General features: G+C 43.8%; 1 protein-coding gene across 1 annotated transcript in view; it reads right to left on the bottom strand.

The window, feature by feature from the left end:
- Window positions 1–246: 246 nt before the first annotated feature.
- Window positions 247–18,627, bottom strand: part of LMF1 (lipase maturation factor 1) — a 395,063-nt gene continuing 376,682 nt past the window's right edge. The window contains exons 10-11 of the mRNA XM_040356447.1: window positions 11,512–11,624; window positions 247–1,010 (exon numbers count right to left, since the gene is read on the bottom strand). Coding sequence (XP_040212381.1) covers window positions 836–1,010; window positions 11,512–11,624 — 288 coding nt within the window. The 3' untranslated portion in view covers window positions 247–835. The remainder of the gene's footprint in view (window positions 1,011–11,511; window positions 11,625–18,627) is intronic.

Here is an 18,627-nt window from a genome sequence, read left to right as displayed (position 1 = left end):
GCCCTAGGCAAGAGTAGCGCCACACACCCAAACCAACCACCCCCACGACGGGCCGTGTGCGCGGCGTTGGGGGAGGGGGGGGACGAGTAGTATGGGTGTGTCAGTCTTGCCTAGGGCGCAAAATATTAAATCTCTGGCCCTGGGATCACGCTTGTTTAGTCAGCAAAGGTTCTGTAGTGTCACCTACCTGGATATACAATGTAGAAGGGCAGTGGGAATCACAAGAATGGCTAAATACAACCATAGAATATGCAGAAAATTATTTAATTTGTGTATTCAGCAGTTTGATTGGAGTTCAGCTTTAATACAGTTTCAATACCTAACATTACTAGTGTTCACATTTTCCTTTTCAGATGAGGGGCAGCCAGACTTGGCACTTATATTCTTGAGACTCATGGTACTCATGCCAGTCTCCAGTACAGCAATTCACAGGTTGGGTAATGGCTCAAAGTGCAAAATGCCTTAACTTACTAAAGGAGTTGAGGATCTTCACACAATAAATTGTGTGAATATTCACTTGACAATGATGTGAAAATTCCGGTCTACCTTTTTCATATGCACACGATTGGGTATTTAAAGTGAACGGGAGTTTGCATGATTTAATAACTCAGCACCACTTATTGGTTGAAGAGTCTTAACTCCTTTAGTAAATTAGCCTTGTTGTGTCAAGTACAGTTCAAGAGATCAGTAGTAACACTAATCGTAGCATCGGGATACAAAACGCCACTCTCAGAGTGGGCTAGGAAGTACCTGATTCATCTCTATAAAAAAGTATAAAATTACACATATATCGCTTTTAGGGGAAAACAATCCCTAATGATAAAAAACGCCACCATCAGGATGGAGACGGCAGAGGCCAAGAGCGTGACTTGAAATATTTCTTCAGGCCTGCCAGATTGAGCGGTGGGAAATACTGCGCAATTCTTTTCCGAATCCACCACTTGCCCTCGGAGGCGTGTGTGCCCCATATACGGCTGAACTTGTACCGGTAATGTTCTCCCCGGATCCATCTGCAGGGGGTAGAAGGAAATCACAACAGGTTTCATCGAAAATGATCATATAACACATCTGCATGGTAGTTTTAGGGGAAATAAAAATGTCTTAAAAAAACAAAGACTGAAAAGTATGTCAACTGTCAAGGTTTTTTTTATGGGTAAGCTGTGCTTATCCTATAGGCAAGTACAGTGCCTTGAAAAAGTATTCATACCCCTTACAATTTTCCACATTTTGTCATGTTACAACTAAAAAAGTAAGGCCCGGATTCAGAAAGCAGTTACGACGGCGTATCTCCAGATATGCCGTCGTAACTCTGAGTGCGAGCCGTCGCAACTCGGCGCCAGATTCATAGAGTCAGATACGCCTCACAGTTGCCTAGATACGAGCGGCGTAAGTCTCCTACGCCGCCGTATCTTAGGGTGCAATATTTACGCTGACCGCTAGGGGCACTTCCCTAGACTTCCGGGTTGAATATGCAAATTAGGTAGATACGCCGATTCAGAAACGTACATCCGCCCGGCGCATTTTTTTACGTCGTTTACGTAAGGCTTTTCCCGGCGTAAAGTTACCCTTGCTATATGAGGCGTACGCAATGTTAAGTATGTACGTCGGGCCAGGGTCGAATTTTCTGTCGATTACGTCCTTTGCTTAAGTCGTTTGCGAATAGGGCTTTGCGTAAGTTACGTTCACGTCGAAACCAATGAGGCTTTGCGGCGTAATTTGGAGCATGCGCACTGGTATACGTCCACAGACGGCGCATGCGCCGTTCGTAAAAAGCGTCATTTATGTGGGGTCACGAGTAATTAACATAAAACACGCCCACCTCCTCCACATTTGAATTAGGCGGGCTTACGCCGGCCCAGTTACACTACGCCGCCGTAACTTACAGCGCAAGTTCTTTCTGAATACGGGACCTGCCGCTGTAAGTTACGGCGGCGTAGTGTATCTGAGATACGCTACGCCCGCCGAAAGATACGCAAATGTATCTGAATCCGGGCCTAAATGTATTTCATTGGGATTTTATGTGATAGACCAACACAAAGTGGCACATAATTGTGAAGTGGAAGGAAAATGATAAATTGTTTTAATTTTTTTTTACAAATAAATATTTGAAAATATCTGAAAAGCGAGGCGTGACCTAAAAACTGTAATGCCCCGTACACACGATCGGAAATTCCGACAGCAAAAGTCCGATGTGAGCTTTTGAATGGAAATTCCGACCGTGTGTATGCTCCATTGGACCTTTGCTGTCGGAAATTTCCACCAAAAAAAGATTGAGAGCAGGTTCTCAAATTTTCCGACGTAAAAAATTCCTATCATCTGTAGCAATTCCGACGCGCAAAATTCCGACGCATGCTCAGAAACATTGAACTTAATTTTCTTGGCTCGTCGTAGTGTTGTACGTCACCGCGTTCTTGACGGACGAAAGTTCAGAGAACTTTTGTGTGACCGTGTGTATGCAAGCCAAGCTTGAGCAGCATCTTTTGAGCGGCGAAGGAGCGCTGACCATTAAAATGAATGCTCCTGTCCATTAAAATTAATGCCTGCAAAGGGCTTCGGCAGCCACCTTTCACTCTTAATTCGGCTTCTAGCAGGCAAACTGGCATAACCCCCTACTTTATAGTTGTTGGGCCAGATTCACGTACCGCGGCGTATCTATAGTCGGCCGTAGCGCATCTCATATGCGCTACGCCGACATAACTTAGTGAGGCAAGTACTGTATTCACAAAGCACTTGCTCCCTAAGTTACGGCGGCGTAGCGTATATGGGCCGGCGTAAGCCTGCCTAATTCAAAGTAGGCTGGTAGGGAGTGTGTTGTATGGAAATGAATCGTGACCCCATGTAAATAAAGCGCCTAACGAACGGCGCATGCTCAGTATCACGTCTAATTTTCTCCCTAAGTTACGCCGGCCCAATGCCTGTGACGTGAACGTAACCTACGCACAGCCCCATTCACGTACGACTTACGTAAACAACGTAAAAAGATACGCTTTTCCCGACATCCATACTTTGCATTACCTGCACCTCATATAGCAGGGGTAACGTTACGCCGGACGTAAGCCTTACGTAAATGGCGTAGCGGGTGCAAGTACATTCGTGAATCTGCGTATCTAGCTCATTTACATATTCGACGCGTAAATCTACGGAAGCGCCCCTTGCGGCCAGCGTAAATATGCACCCAAGATACGACGGCGTGCGGCAACTTACGTCGGTCGGCTGAAGCCAGATTTCAGGCGTATCTAGGTTCCAGGTTACCGCGCATAGATACGACGGCGCATCTTTTAACTTACGCGGCGTATCAATAGATACCCCAGCGTAAAAGCTTTCTGAATCTGGCCCGTTATATTTATATTAAAAGTGCCCGCTAGCGGCCGCTAAAACAAAGGTAGAGCGCCGTTAAAACTAGCAGCGTTTTAATGTCAACGCCTGCCCCAGTGTGAAAGCAGCCTTAGGGGGTAAATCCTTCTTGTCCTTAAGTTGTTAAAGATATATATATATATATATATATATATATATATTAGGGCTGTGACTGATTAAAATTTTTGTGTTCGATTAATCGTTTTTTTTTTTAATCGATTAATCGACTAATTTCGATTAATTAACGCACATACAGATACAACTACTTTTAGCTGATCTCCTTGCATTGCAACTCTGCATTAGCCACTGGTAAATGTGGTGGGGGCAGTATGGGGGGCAGATGTGTATATTCTTGCAGTATGGGGGCAGATGTGTATATTACAGCATCTGCCCCCATGCTGTAATATACACATCTGCCCCCATGCTGTAATGTACACATCTGACCCCATGCTGTAATATACACATCTGCCCCCATACTGCAAGAATATACACATCTGCCCCCATACTGCAAGAATATACACATCTGCCCCCCATACTGCCCCCACCACATTTACCAGTGGCTAATGCAGAGTTGCAATGCAAGGAGATCAGCTAAAAGTAGTTGTGTGGCAGATGTGTACATTACAGCATGGGGCAGATGTGTATATTCTTGCAGTTTGGGGGCAGATGTGTACATTACAGCATGGGGGCAGATGTGTACATTACAGCATGGGGGCAGATGTGTACATTACAGCATGGGGCAGATGTGTACATTACAGCATGGGGGCAGATGTGTACATTACAGCATCTGCCTCCATGCTGTAATATACACATCTGCCCCCATGCTTTAATATACACATCTGCCTCCCATACTGCAAGAATATACACATCTGCCCCCATGTGTACATTACAGCATGGGGGCAGATGTGTATATTCTTGCAGTATGGGGGCAGATGTGTACATTACAGCATGGGGGCAGATGTGTACATTACAGCATGGGGGCAGATGTGTACATTACAGCATGGGGGCAGATGTGTACATTACAGCATGGGGGCAGATGTGTACATTACAGCATGGGGGCAGATGTGTACATTACAGCATGGGGGCAGATGTGTACATTACAGCATCTGCCTCCATGCTGTAATATACACATCTGCCCCCATGCTTTAATATACACATCTGCCTCCCATACTGCAAGAATATACACATCTGCCCCCATGTGTACATTACAGCATGGGGGCAGATGTGTATATTCTTGCAGTATGGGGGCAGATGTGTACATTACAGCATGGGGGCAGATGTGTACATTACAGCATGGGGGCAGATGTGTACATTACAGCATGGGGGCAGATGTGTACATTACAGCATCTGCCCCCATGCTTTAATATACACATCTGTCCCCATACTCCAGGAATATATACATCTGCCCCATAATGTTACCACACACAGATGGTTGTCCTTTCTTACCTGACTATCAGGCAGGCAGACCCATCTGCAGAGTAGCCGATGGACACACGTGCGCAAGGGAAGAAGATACAAGCAGGCGGGCAGGTGATGATGACGTCAGCGCGCCGCGGCTCCGGAGCTAGGCCGAAGCCGCGGCCTTTCCTATGGGCGAGACCGCGGAGCTCACTCCGCGGATCGTCATCGATCAAAATAATTTTAATCGACCAAAGAAATTAACGATTAATCGACCAATTAATCGTTAATTTCCGCAGCCCTAATATATATATACACACTTTATTATTCTAATTTATATATTTTTTCAGTACATGGGCATAAAATATATATTATATATATTTTTTCTTAATATACAAGAGAAAAATCATAATTTAAAAAAAAACTATATATATATATATATATATATATATATATATATATATATATATATATATATATATATATATACACACACACACACATCCATCTATACACACACAATATATACATACTATACTACATCCATACACACCCATATATTAATCACAGAGAAGTGGAGTTATGAAATACATTTTTATGACAATTTCCCAGTCAGGTGCATAAAATAAAAAACACGCTTTTTATTCGCATCCCGCAGAGAAGCGGTTAATGCAGCGTACGCCATTGTTGCCCGGTAGCAGCTGTGAGCAGCGATTGCTTTCATGGCTCTCTAAAAAGCAGCCTGGTGTTATGACATCTTCCAACTGTACGCGTTAAAAATTAGAAGCAATATCTGAGTTGTATGAGGGAGGGGGCCTAAATCTCACAGACAGCTGTAATTAGTTCCAGAGGGCAACAGCTGTCCCTGGGTGAACAGCTGAGAGATTTTTGGAGGGAAAAACAGGAACTGTGTTTTCTGTCAAAATTAACGACCTGACAAGGCCAGCGAGGGTGGGGAATAAGCCGAAACATGAGTTTTATTATTCCATACGTGCATTTAATATATATTATTGGCTTTTTATCTGGAGACCTCTTTGCAGGGTTTCCCTCCTAATTGTAAATCAAAGTGAGGAGGCTGGTGGAGAAACATAAATTCATTAAAAGCCATAAAACCTTCTCGCAGGTCTCGGCTCGGGCCTACCTCGGCCTATTAGGAGCGGTGTTCAGTCATCCCGGTGTGTAAAGTCTCCGGCAATTAATAGGGCTCTTTTTTTTTCTCCTCCAGATTGAATCTAGCGTTTCACCCTGACTCCTTTGTGGGTTAGGCGAGATGTTTTTGCAGTGGGAACGCGTGTTCGTATATCACCAACGCTAATAAATCATGTCGGGTCAAAGAGACGGTTTAATTGACGCCTTAAATGGACGACTCTGTGGGAGCTGGTAAAAAGGTCTTTATATCAAGCCAAAAGGGGTGTCTATGCGTTTTAATATCCTCTCCTCATAGGATATATGTCGCCGTGTAAGCGACCAGGGACATGCGGTACGGAGGCGAGATTTCCAGCAAAACATATGAGAGGGGAACAGAATATTGGAGGGAAAACTCTGCAGAAATTCAAAACGTGTCACAAATCCAACAACACCTCTTGGTTTATTTAAAGTGATTCTAAAGCAAAACTTTGTTTTTGATAGAATGGGGAATAGTTGGTACATGGTTTTATGTTTCTTTCATTGCAGTTTGTGTTCCTATAGAGAGATTTGCCTTCACTTCCTGTACCAGACATACAACAGGAAGTGACAAGAAATCTCTTCAAAATGACACAGTTGCCACCAAAGCAGGGGTCTTCTGCTCAAGATTTATTCTCACCTTCTGTTCTGATGGAACATTTTGAATTTCCCATATTTTCCTGACTTGGCGTTAGTGGTTACCAGGACAAATAGAGAGTTGATCTGCCCAGCAGGCATAGAGATGGCAAAAAAGACGTGACAGGTTTTTAATCATTGCTCCTGTCATTTGTACATTGCACACGGGTCAAATATGTATATATAATGTGCAAAAATGGTCAGGAGTGTAATGTACAGAGTGCAGAGGTCAGGAGTGTATAATGTACAGAGTGCAGAGATCTGGAGTGTGTAATGTACAGAGTGCAGAAAGAGAGAGATGATAGAGTAATGCCTTGTACACCAGATCAGAATTTCCGATGAAAAGGGTCACACGGAATTTTGGGCCCCATCTGACTTTTTTCCGTTGGAGTTTAGAAATAGAACAGGTTTTATTTTTTTGCGATGGAAAAAAATCCTATCGGAAATTCCGATCGTCTGTGTGGAACTGTGACTGAGAAAAAAACACGCATGCTCAGAATCAAGTCGACGCATGCTCGGAAGCATTGAACTTCATTTTTCTCGGCTAGTCGTAGTGTTGTACGTCACCGCGTTTTGGATGGTTGGAATTTGGTCTGACAGTGTGTTTGCAAGAGAGCTTCAACGGAATTCCGACGAAAAATTCCATCGGATTTTATCACATCGGAATTTCCGATCATGTGTACAGGGTATAAGGGACAGATGATGAAAAGAGAGGTGATTGAGGGAGAGGCATGAAACCGAGAGATGACGGTGGGAAGGAGAGGGATGATACTGGGAGAGAGCGATGACACAAGTAAAAAGATGATAGAGGGACAGAGAAAAGAGAGAGATAGACCAATGAAAAGAGAGAATAGAGGGAGAGATAGATGACAGATAAAGCAAAAGGGAAGAGAAATGATGGATAGAGAGATAAACAGAAGAGAGAGACATGATAGAGATGCAGAGAGAGATAGACGGGTACTGGAAATGATGGATAGAGAGATAAATAGAAGAGAGAGACATGATAGAGATGCAGAGAGAGATAGACGGGTACTGGAAATGATGGATAGAGAGATAGATAGAAGAGAGACACATGATAGAGATGCAGAGAGAGATAGACGGGTCCTGGAAATGATGGATAGAGAGATAGATAAATAGAAGAGAGACACATGATAGAGATGCAGAGAGAGATAGACGGGTCCTGGAAATGATGGATAGAGAGATAGATAAATAGAAGAGAGACACATGATAGAGATGACAGATGATGCAGAGAGAGATAGACGGGTCCTGGAAATGATGGATAGATAGATAAATAAATAGAAGATAGACACATGATAGAGATGCAGAGAGAGATAGACGGGTACTGGAAATGATGGATAGAGAGATAGATAAATAGAAGAGAGACACATGATAGAGATGCAGAGAGAGATAGACGGGTACTGGAAATGATGGATAGAGAGATAAATAGAAGAGAGACACATGATAGAGATGCAGAGAGAGATAGACGGGTACTGGAAATGATGGATAGAGAGATAAATAGAAGAGAGACACATGATAGAGATGCAGAGAGAGATAGACGGGTACTGGAAATGATGGATAGAGAGATAAATAGAAGAGAGACACATGATAGAGATGCAGAGAGAGATAGACGGGTACTGGAAATGATGGATAGAGAGATAAATAGAAGAGAGACACATGATAGAGATGCAGAGAGAGATAGACGGGTACTGGAAATGATGGATAGAGAGATAAATAGAAGAGAGACGCATGATAGAGATGCAGAGAGAGATAGACGGGTCCTGGAAATGATGGATAGAGAGATAGATAAATAGAAGAGAGACACATGATAGAGATGCAGAGAGAGATAGACGGGGACTGGAAATGATGGATAGAGAGATAAATAGAAGAGAGACACATGATAGAGATGCAGAGAGAGATAGACGGATACTGGAAATGTTGGATAGATAGATAAATAGAAGAGAGACACATGATAGAGATGCAGAGAGAGATAGACGGGTACTGGAAATGATGGATAGAGAGATAAATAGAAGAGAGACGCATGATAGAGATGCAGAGAGAGATAGACGGGTCCTGGAAATGATGGATAGAGAGATAGATAAATAGAAGAGAGACACATGATAGAGATGCAGAGAGAGATAGACGGGGACTGGAAATGATGGATAGAGAGAGATAAATAGAAGAGAGACACATGATAGAGATGACAGATGATGCAGAGAGAGATAGACGGGGACTGGTGGAATGAGTGAGTCCTGTAACACGAAGGTGAGCAGACTAGGAGAAGTGGGACCTCAGGGTCCTCACTGGATTTAATAGGGGAGAGCGGGAGAGGTGTAATGGGATCCATGCTTAGACCTGGCCCAGTTCCAGCCTATGATTATCTGACTTGTTGAGCAGGCCACAGTATTAGGCAATAAAGCCAAATGAGCAATAAAGTGGAGAGAGCTTTCATAGTTGTGAGCCCTGTGGTAATTAGTTTTATGTTGCAGTAGCTCCAGCGATACCATTTAAGTACTTAACCCCTGCAGTGCCTGGGCACAGCCATGCTGCAGAGCTACCACAGAGCAACTGACAACAACACAGTCTGCGTTGTCCACATCAACTAATCAGAAAGCAACGATCGCTCTGCTGGGACGGGATAGAAAATGAATACATCTGAGGCCTATGAGCAACACAACTCTTTCATTTCCTGAATGGCGTCCATAGGGATTAAGCTAAAACAGTTAAGGGGGAAAGTTAAAAAGTTAAGTTAAAAAAAGAGACCAACAAACAAAACCGATCAATGAAATTATAATTCTTTGCAGCAGACACGGCCTCTGGGCTAATGGCAGAAAATCCACTTCGCTCTCTGAGTTTGTATAAGGCCGGGTTCACATATGTGCGGCCGCAGCTCACAGCAGGGGGTCCGGTGCGTCCCTGTTCACCGATTCAGGTGTGAATCAGGTTAAAATTTATGCTCCAATTCGCACCAGAATTGCAACCAAAGTCTCCACTGTCTCCATTGCGTGCCAGGCACAATCTCCTGTCATGCAAATTGGATGAGGGGAAATCTGCATCCAATTTGCATAAGTGTGAACCCAGCCTTACACACAGCAGTAAGATCCAGTAGGCTTTCAATAACACTTCTGGGCAGGTCTGCAGCCTCCTGTTAGGTGACTCTGTGCTTTGCTAGCAGCCTCTCATGCTCTGATGTGCATGGACGAGGCTGGAGTTAGCTCAAAATAGATGTTCATGTCACTCAGATTAGGTTATGCTTGGCTGGGATGACTGAAGGACAGATTTTTATGACAAGGCAGCACTTTTATGACCGGGCAGCTGGGAAGCAATGTGTTTCGCTGAAAGCTTTTTCCCATGCCCATGCACTGTTCTGTGGTCATACATGTCCCTTGCATTATCCACTACAGTACTTCTATATTCTGGTGCTTCATAGCCTACCATTAAACAATGTAGATAAACTGTTAGCGGCCCTTTAGGCCTGGTTCACACCGGTGTGACATACGCTCTGACTTTGGGAGCACATGTCGCATGACGTGTACAAATTAATGGTTTCCAATGAGAGCCGTCCTAACTGCTCAGACACAAGTAGGTCTGACTTCCTGCACTACTTTCATCCTAACTGGTCCGACACAAGTAGGTCTGACTTCCTGCACTACTTTCGCCCTAACTGGTCCGACAAAAGTAGGTCTGACTTCCTGCACTACTTTCGTCCTAACTGGTCCGACACAAGTAGGTCTGACTTCCTGCACTACTTTCATCCTAACTGGTCCGACACAAGTAGGTCTGACTTCCTGCACTACTTTCATCCTAACTGGTCCGACACAAGTAGGTCTGACTTCCTGCACTACTTTCGTCCTAACTGGTCCGACACAAGTAGGTCTGACTTCCTGCACTACTTTCGTCCTAACTGGTCCGACACAAGTAGGTCTGACTTCCTGCACTACTTTCATCCTAACTGGTCCCACACAAGTAGGTCTGACTTCCTGCACTACTTTCATCCTAACTGGTCCGACACAAGTAGGTCTGACTTCCTGCACTACTTTCGTCCTAACTGGTCCGACACAAGTAGGTCTGACTTCCTGCACTACTTTCATCCTAACTGGTCCGACACAAGTAGGTCTGACTTCCTGCACTACTTTCGCCCGACTTTGGTACGTTTTCAGCCCATTCAATATCATTGAAGTCGGATCTTCCCCCTATACATCCGACATGGTAATTACAGCAGCAAGAAAGGGAATTTATGTCCCACTGGGATTGTTTTGATTGGTCAAAGGACAAGCCGTATTTTGAAATCATTGATATATGAAAAGTGAGTCATCATTTTAGTTACACTTCAGAAAGTGTATGAAATTTGATTTTTTGATTGCTTTGTTTAATACTAAATGGAAATCTTTGTCTTGATTTATTGTAGACCGTGATACTACAGTATTCCCTGAAGAAGAATGTTTTTTCATTTGAAACGCGTTGGTTTACCCGCCTCTATTGCCACCAGTTGATCTGTGATTTCTGCATTAGATGACGGATAGTATCACAAGATAATCTAGATTTCATCAATTTCCATGTTTTTAATGTTCGAAGTCATGACAATGTTCAATTTTTCTTGACCATGTATTAATTTTTTGTATAATAAATTTATGATTTTCAATATACTCATAGATTTTTTTCATTTGTTTGTTGCCTCCAAAATCCCATCCTTAGAGGTGATTTAAATTCTATAACGGATGATGGCAACTACATGTTCCTCTACATGAGCCAGCCTATTTCAGGACAAGTCGGACTATCTCAAAGTTGGAGCCAAATCGTATCCTGTTCATTCAAGTCGGATGGAAGTAGGACCAATTTTGCAGAGCAAAGTTGGATCGACAGTTGTGTTGTACCAGTGTGAACCGTGCCTTAGCCGTTAAGAGATCTGACGGTAGCACAGGTCTGCTTTCCATGGTCTGGTATTGGTTGTAGCACGCTTACCTGGGCGGAGCCTTGTCCTGGAAGGGGTTGACAGCCAGAAGTGAAGTTGCGGTTTCATCATTGGCAAGCAGCTTCCCAGCCAGATGTATTAGCCACTCGTTCTGTTCATAGGTCTACCATGCCAGCCAGGAGAAAGATACAACACATATGGTTAATATATAACACCAAGTAATGTTAAGTCATTAAAAAAAAAATAGTAATTATTTATGTCACACGATATTAGTGCTACAAATTTCAGTAAAAAGTACACTAAAGTTAATGTTAAGGCACACAAATTCAATAAATTACTCAAAGGCATAAAATATAAAAAATGAGGTTGTGCTGGGTAAAAAGATACCCAGCATGTCAAATCTTAAAATTGATGTGCCCGTAAAATTCAGACCAACTTCAGTACCCTATATTTTCCAAAGACGACGCTTAAAAAGCCCCTAAAGTTCATCAGTTCAGAGTTAAACTGTAACTCCACTTTTATCGAGAAACAAACATTCCCCTCTGGGTGATCTCTGTACATTGCAAGGATTATAACAAACTTTGTTGCAGATTCTCCTACCTTTTGTTATTCTGAAGAAATCCCTGCGTGTTTCTTTGTGCCTCTGTTCTGAATGGGTCTAATGGGAGTGATTTCATAATTAACTGTCAAGTGTGCAGATGCAGAGCACTAAAAAGGAAATCTGCTGGGCCTGCATCCCTTTTAGATGGGTTCCTATTGAGAGCATCTCTCCAAAAATAAAATTTTTGTTGCAGGGGATGCCTGAAATCTGACTTGTATCTTAGGCAGACTTCTGGGAAAATTGGTGAGCCAATCACACAAGCAGGAAATTATGTTTCTGGGGAGTGGTCAGTACACATTCTGTGTACAGAACAACTCCAGGTAGCCATATTGCAATGAATTCTCAGAAAACTACAGCGGCTGCAGATTGAAAAGGAAAGGTAATTTTTAATAACATTCAATAACAATATGATTAGTGTTGCAATTATATGCGCTATATTATTTTTCTTTATTTGCTATTTGTTTCCCCACGAAAGCAGAGTTACCCTTTAACCGTAAATAATGAGCCTAGAATTATTGATTTCACTCCGGTGTGCACGTGGATATGCAACACGTGCAGCGCAATCAATGTTTTCATGCCCAGGCGTGCCTGACGCATGTATTTACATGCGTGTATGCGGGGGGTGGGGGCTTCAACTACTTGAGCCCCGGGCCATAGTCAAAAGACGGCCTCAAGGTGGCTCTATAAATCCGGGAGGACGTCTTTTGACGTCCTTGCGTCCTCCGGCCACTAGGGGGCGCGCGCGCCCACCCGGCGCGTCCCCGAGATGCCGATGCACGTGCCTGGCGGCTGCGATGACCGCCAGGTACCCACGATCGGCAATGACAGAGCAGGGACGTGGATCTCTGTGTGTAAACACAGAGCTCCACGTCCTGTCAGGGAGAGGAAACAGATGCTGTGTCCCTTGTACATAGGGACACAGCATTGGTTACCTCCCCCAGTCAGTCCCCCTCCACACACAGTTAGAACACACCCAGGATACACATTTAACCCCTTCCTCACACCCTAGTGTTAACCCCTTCCCTGCCAGTCACATTTATACAGTAATCAATGCATTTTTATAGCACAGTTCGCTGTATTAATGTGAATGGTCCCATAAATGTGTCAAAAGTGTCCGATGTGTCCGCCGCAATATCGTAGTCCTGACAAAATTCGCAGATCGCTGTATTACTAGTAAAAAAAATAATAATAAAAAAATGTCTATCCCCTATTTTGTAGCCACTATAACTTTTGCGCAAACCAATCAATATACGCTTAATGTGATTTTTTTTTTTACCAAAAATATGTAGAATACATATCGGCCTAAACTGAGAATTTTTTTTTTTTTTTAAACGAGATATTTATTATAGCAAAAAGTAAAAAATATTGTGTTTTTTTTCAAAATTGTCGCTCTTTTTTTGTTTATAGCGCAAAAAATAAAAAACGCAGAGGTGATCAAATACCACCTAAAAAAAGTTCTATTTGTGGGGAAAAAAGGACGTCAATTTTGTTTGGGAGGCACGTCGCACGACCACGCAATTTTAATTTAAAGCGACGCAGTGCTGAAAGCTGAAATTTCACCTGGGCAGGAAGGGGATATATGTGCCCAGTAAGCAAGTGGTTAAAGTGCTTGGTGTATCTTTAATTTTCCGCACTTCTTTTTACATTTAGTAAAAAATTCACCTATGTGATGCATTAATTTGGAGACAGGTTCTCTTTGATGAGACATCAGGGGTCCTAAAGGCCCCTGATGTCTCTCGCATGTCCTCCAATGAATGTAATGGAGTGCAGAACGCATTCCATTCCATTCTTCCCCATATTGGCTGAAGACAGCGACATCAAGATCAGGAAGTAAAGTTTTACACGGGTCAGTAACAGGAAAAAGAGACCAGCCTTCCCTCTACCCACCATGTTATCCTGGGCCCACCAATGGGCGTGCGGGGGAAAGGGGGGTAGTGTTACCGGGAGTAACAGGGGTTTGTGGAAGCAATTTGGCGGCTATCCTGTAGTCCAATTTTAAAGAAAAATAAATACTACTTTTAATTGAAGCTATAAATAGGCTAACTAACTTTATTTTATATTTTTTCCATGAAGTCCTTTACCTCTTTCTCCATAAAACCACTTCATCTACCTATAACCAAGTGCACTGGGACCAGCTACAGAGCAGATGAAGCAGGCCCCATAGTTACAATTCTGTTCCGCAGCCCTCCCAGCTTTTTTGCTAGAGCCCGATGTACTATTAAATCAAGCTCCACCTGGTGGTACGAGCAGCACGGTGCGTTACACGCTCCATCTGGTGCAGAACATTTTCTCCATCTGCGAGCTGCAAACCCCGGATAAAGTTTCACTTTTTTCCCAAACAAACATCAATTTCCTCTGGCGTCTTTCGCAGACTCGTGCTCCTATAGCAGCCCTGTTCTGTTACATCATTCGGATCGGCTTTAGTCCCAAAAGAAATTATCTGTGGCAAGTGTTAAAAAACCTCCAACCACATCTTCTCTGGGCTAAGTGTAAAGTGCATTTAAAGCCCAGAGTGGTGAAGGGGTTAGAGCATCTGTCTGGATTTTATTGCTGTTGGTGTCTGCATTAGGAAGACACCTTTCTTCATCTGTCCTGGTGGCTAGTGTCAGTGGGACTAAAATTATGGGAAAATCCCAAATGTTGAGTCGTCATCAGAACAGGAAGCGAGGAGAAATCTTAAAGCGACACTAAGAGCCGGTTCACACAGGGGCGACCTAGCCGCCTGACAAGTCGCGGTCCGCTCTATTCAATGGAACCGTTCTAATAAAAGTGACGCAAGTCGCTCCGACTTAGAAAAAGGTTCCTGTACGACTTTGGGGGCGACTTGCATTGACTTCAATACAGAAGTCATTTTGCAAGTTGCTTCTCAAGTCGTCTTGAGATCTCCTTGCCGAGTCGCCCCCAAAGTCGTGAAATTTGGCTGACCACACCCACTATTTGAAGTGATTTGGAGAGTGTGTGTAGGGGGTGGAGGGTTTTGTGGGGTCGTGTTTGAGAAAAAAAAAGCCACGGTTGATGTAAATCTAAAGGAAATTGAATTAGAAACTTGTATAGTGTATGGCCAGCCTAAGACTGGGATGCCATTAACCACTTGCTTACTGGGCACTTAAATCCCCCTCCTGCCTAGACCAATTTTCAGCTTTCAGCGCTGACGCATTTTAAAAGACAATTGCGCGGTCATACAACACTTTACCCAAATTATATTTTTATCATTTTTTCCCCACAAATAGAGCTTTCTTTTGGTGGTATTTGATCACCTCTGCGGTTTTAATTTTTTGTTAAAAAAAATGAAAATACCGAATAATAAAAAAAAATAAAAAACTTTTTTTTATGTTTTGTTATAAAACTTTGCAAACGGGTAATTTTTCTCCTTCATTGATGTACGCTGGTGAGGCTGCACTGATGGGCACCGATAAGGTGGCACTGATAGGCGACACTGGTGGGCACTGAGAGGTGGCACTGATGGCCATTGATAGGTGACACTGGTGGGCACTGAGAAGTGGCACTAAAAGGTGACATTGATAGGTGGCAGTGATGGGCACTGATGGGTGGCAGTAATGGGAACTGATGGATGGCAGGAATGGGCACCGATGGGCAGCACTGTTAGGTGGCACTGATTGGCACCACTGGTGAGCATTAATAGGTGGCACTTGTGGGCATTAATAGGTGGCATGCATGGGCATTGATAGGTGGCACGCATGGGCACTTGCAGGTGGCACTGGCAGGGGGTACTGTGAGGAGATACTGATGGCACAGAGGAGGCAGATGTGTCTCCTTCCTCTTCGGGACCAATGTCCCTTTCACATAAGCCAGTGATCGGCTTTTTTTCTGGAGGAGAGATTACCGTCTTTTCTTTACATCACGTGATCAACTGTCATTGGCTGACAGCTGATCACGTGGTAAGGGGCCAGGACCGGCCCCTTACTCGGATCTATTATCACCCGAGTCTCAGTGACTACAGCGTGCGCCGCACGTGAAGGGGAGGACGTCTATTGACGTCCTCCCGGCATTTGGGGTCTGCGCTGTAGCCGTCATTCGGCTATAGAGCAGGTGCCAAGTGGTTAAAGTTCATGTGAAGGCAGGTGTCCCAATACTTTTGGTAATATAGTGTATTACTGACCTATGATAAGAAAAACGAGGCAGCATAATGATGGTCACACAATTTGTCCTACGGAATTACAGAACAGGAAGTCAGCAGTTTGCTGGAAATTATCACTCCCAATAACAGCTTCTGTCCTGGTAATCTCCTAAAACGTTCATATATCCATCCACAAATGTTAACCAACCCTTCTTTCCCCTAAACGGTTTGTGAGAATGATGTCATTTGTGTACGTCGGTCCTTTAACGTGCCTGGCCGCGAATCCTGCCCAAGTGGCAATGAGCTGGCCGCGCGTAGCCGTGCCAGATTTGCCCACTCAGGATCAGTGAGTCAGAGCAGGCCTGCTGAGCCCACTCCCAGTAGGCAGAGGCAAGTGCGAGCCAGTTCTCTGCTCGAGCAGACTTGTTTATTGCCAGAGCGGATTCCCTTGCTGATAAACGGAGACGAAGCAGCGGACTCCATGGCAGTGTGGAATACGAGTTGGGAAGAAGCCTACGACAATGACATTTGCTCAAGAGCCGCTTTACGATGTGATTTTAGCTTCTTGTAACTGCAGCTGGTAGACACCGAGATGCCACCTCTTGCCTGGCTGACGACTCGGGCCAAAGCATCACTATGGACACCGCTTGGACAAAGCTGGCCAAACAATGAGTGTCATCTCCAGCTTACATCAAGGAGACAACGCCCATCTCAGCAAAAACGCAATTACAGAAATTAAAGGAGAATCCAGAAAGGGGGGGGTACTAAGTAACAGTGGATTAAAACCACGTGATTTACTAACATAGTAAATAGGGTCAATTTACTTAAGCATAACGCGTGTAATTTATTAAAGTAGAACGCCAGCCAAAATATTAAAATACAAATGAATAGCCTATTAACGGGGTGGTTCCCCTAAAAATAAACTTTTGACATCGCATTTAGCAAATAAATTACAATTAGAATCGGCTTGTTTTATTTAAAAAATACCTCCGTATGTATCGTTTCCTATATTCGGTCCCACCGCCACTTCCGGGTACGATGCAGGCGGTGGGCGTTCCTAATTGATGGACAGGCATCCGACCGACGCATCCATCGCGTCACGAGATGCCGAAAAAAGCCGAACGTCGGTGCGGCTCTATACGGCGCATGCGCACCGACGTTCGGCTTTTTTCGGCATCTCGTGACGCGATGGATGCGTCGGTCGGATGCCTGTCCATCAATTAGGAACGCCCACCGCCTGCATCGTACCCGGAAGTGGCGGTGGGACCGAATATAGGAAACGATACGTACGGAGGTATTTTTTAAATAAAACAAGCCGATTCTAATTGTAATTTATTTGCTAAATGCGATGTCAAAAGTTTATTTTTAGGGGAACCACCCCTTTAACCACTTAAGCCCCGGAAGATTTGGCTGCCCAATGACCGGGCCATTTTTAGCGATACGGCACTGCGTCACTTTAACTGACAACTGTGTGACATTTTACCCAAAATTTACGTAATTTCTCAAAAAAGAGCGACAATTAAAAAAAAAAAAAATACAATGGGCCAGATTCACGTAGCTCCGCGCATCTTTGTGCCGGCGTAGCGTATTTCATATGCGCTACGCCGACGTAACATTAAGAGGCAAGTACTGTATTCAAACAAAGCACTTGCTCCCATATGTGCGCCTGCGTTACATAAATGGGCCGGCGTAAGCCCGCGTAATTCAAAGTAGGCTGGTAGTGGGCGTGTTGTATTATAATGAATCATGACCCCATGTAAATGCATGGCCGTACGAACGGAGCAATGCATGCGCATGCTCAGAATCAAGTCGCATATACTCCCTAAAAAACGACGGCTCAATGCGTACGACGTGATTGTAACTTACGCCCAGCCCCATTCACGTACGACTTACGTAAACGATGTAAAATACAACGCTGTTCCCGCTGATACCTTAACATGACTTACCCCTGCTTTATGAGGGATAACTATTCGCCGGACGTACGCCTTACGTAAACGGCGTAGCTTACTACGACGGGCGCAAGTACGTTCGTGAATTGGCGTATCTAGGTCATTTACATATTCGACGCGTAAATCAACGCAGGCGCCCCTAGCGGCCAGCGTAAATATGCACCCAAGATACGACGGCGTAGGAGACTTACGTCGGTCGTATCTTGGCAAAATTCAGGCGTATCTAGTTTCCTGAATACCGCGCATAGATACGCCGGCGCATCCTTGAACTTACGCTGCGTATCAACAGATAAGTTGTCTGTGAATCTGGTCCAATATCTTTTACTTTTTGCTATAGAAAATATCCCAATTTTTTTTAGGCCAATATATATTCTTCTACATATTTTTGGTAAAAAAAAATATATATATATATCGCAATAAGCGTATATTGATTGGTTTGCACAAAAGCTATAGCGTCTGCAAACTATGAGAAAGATTTATGGCATTTTAAATGGCGTTTTTATTATTATTTTTTTTTTTTACTAGTAATGGCGGTGAT

The sequence above is a fragment of the Rana temporaria genome, chromosome 6 (genome assembly GCF_905171775.1).
Source record: "Rana temporaria chromosome 6, aRanTem1.1, whole genome shotgun sequence".
Lineage (NCBI taxonomy): Eukaryota > Metazoa > Chordata > Amphibia > Anura > Ranidae > Rana > Rana temporaria.
The sequence above is the reverse complement of the archived record's forward strand: the minus strand, read 5'-3'. Positions and strand labels throughout refer to the sequence as shown.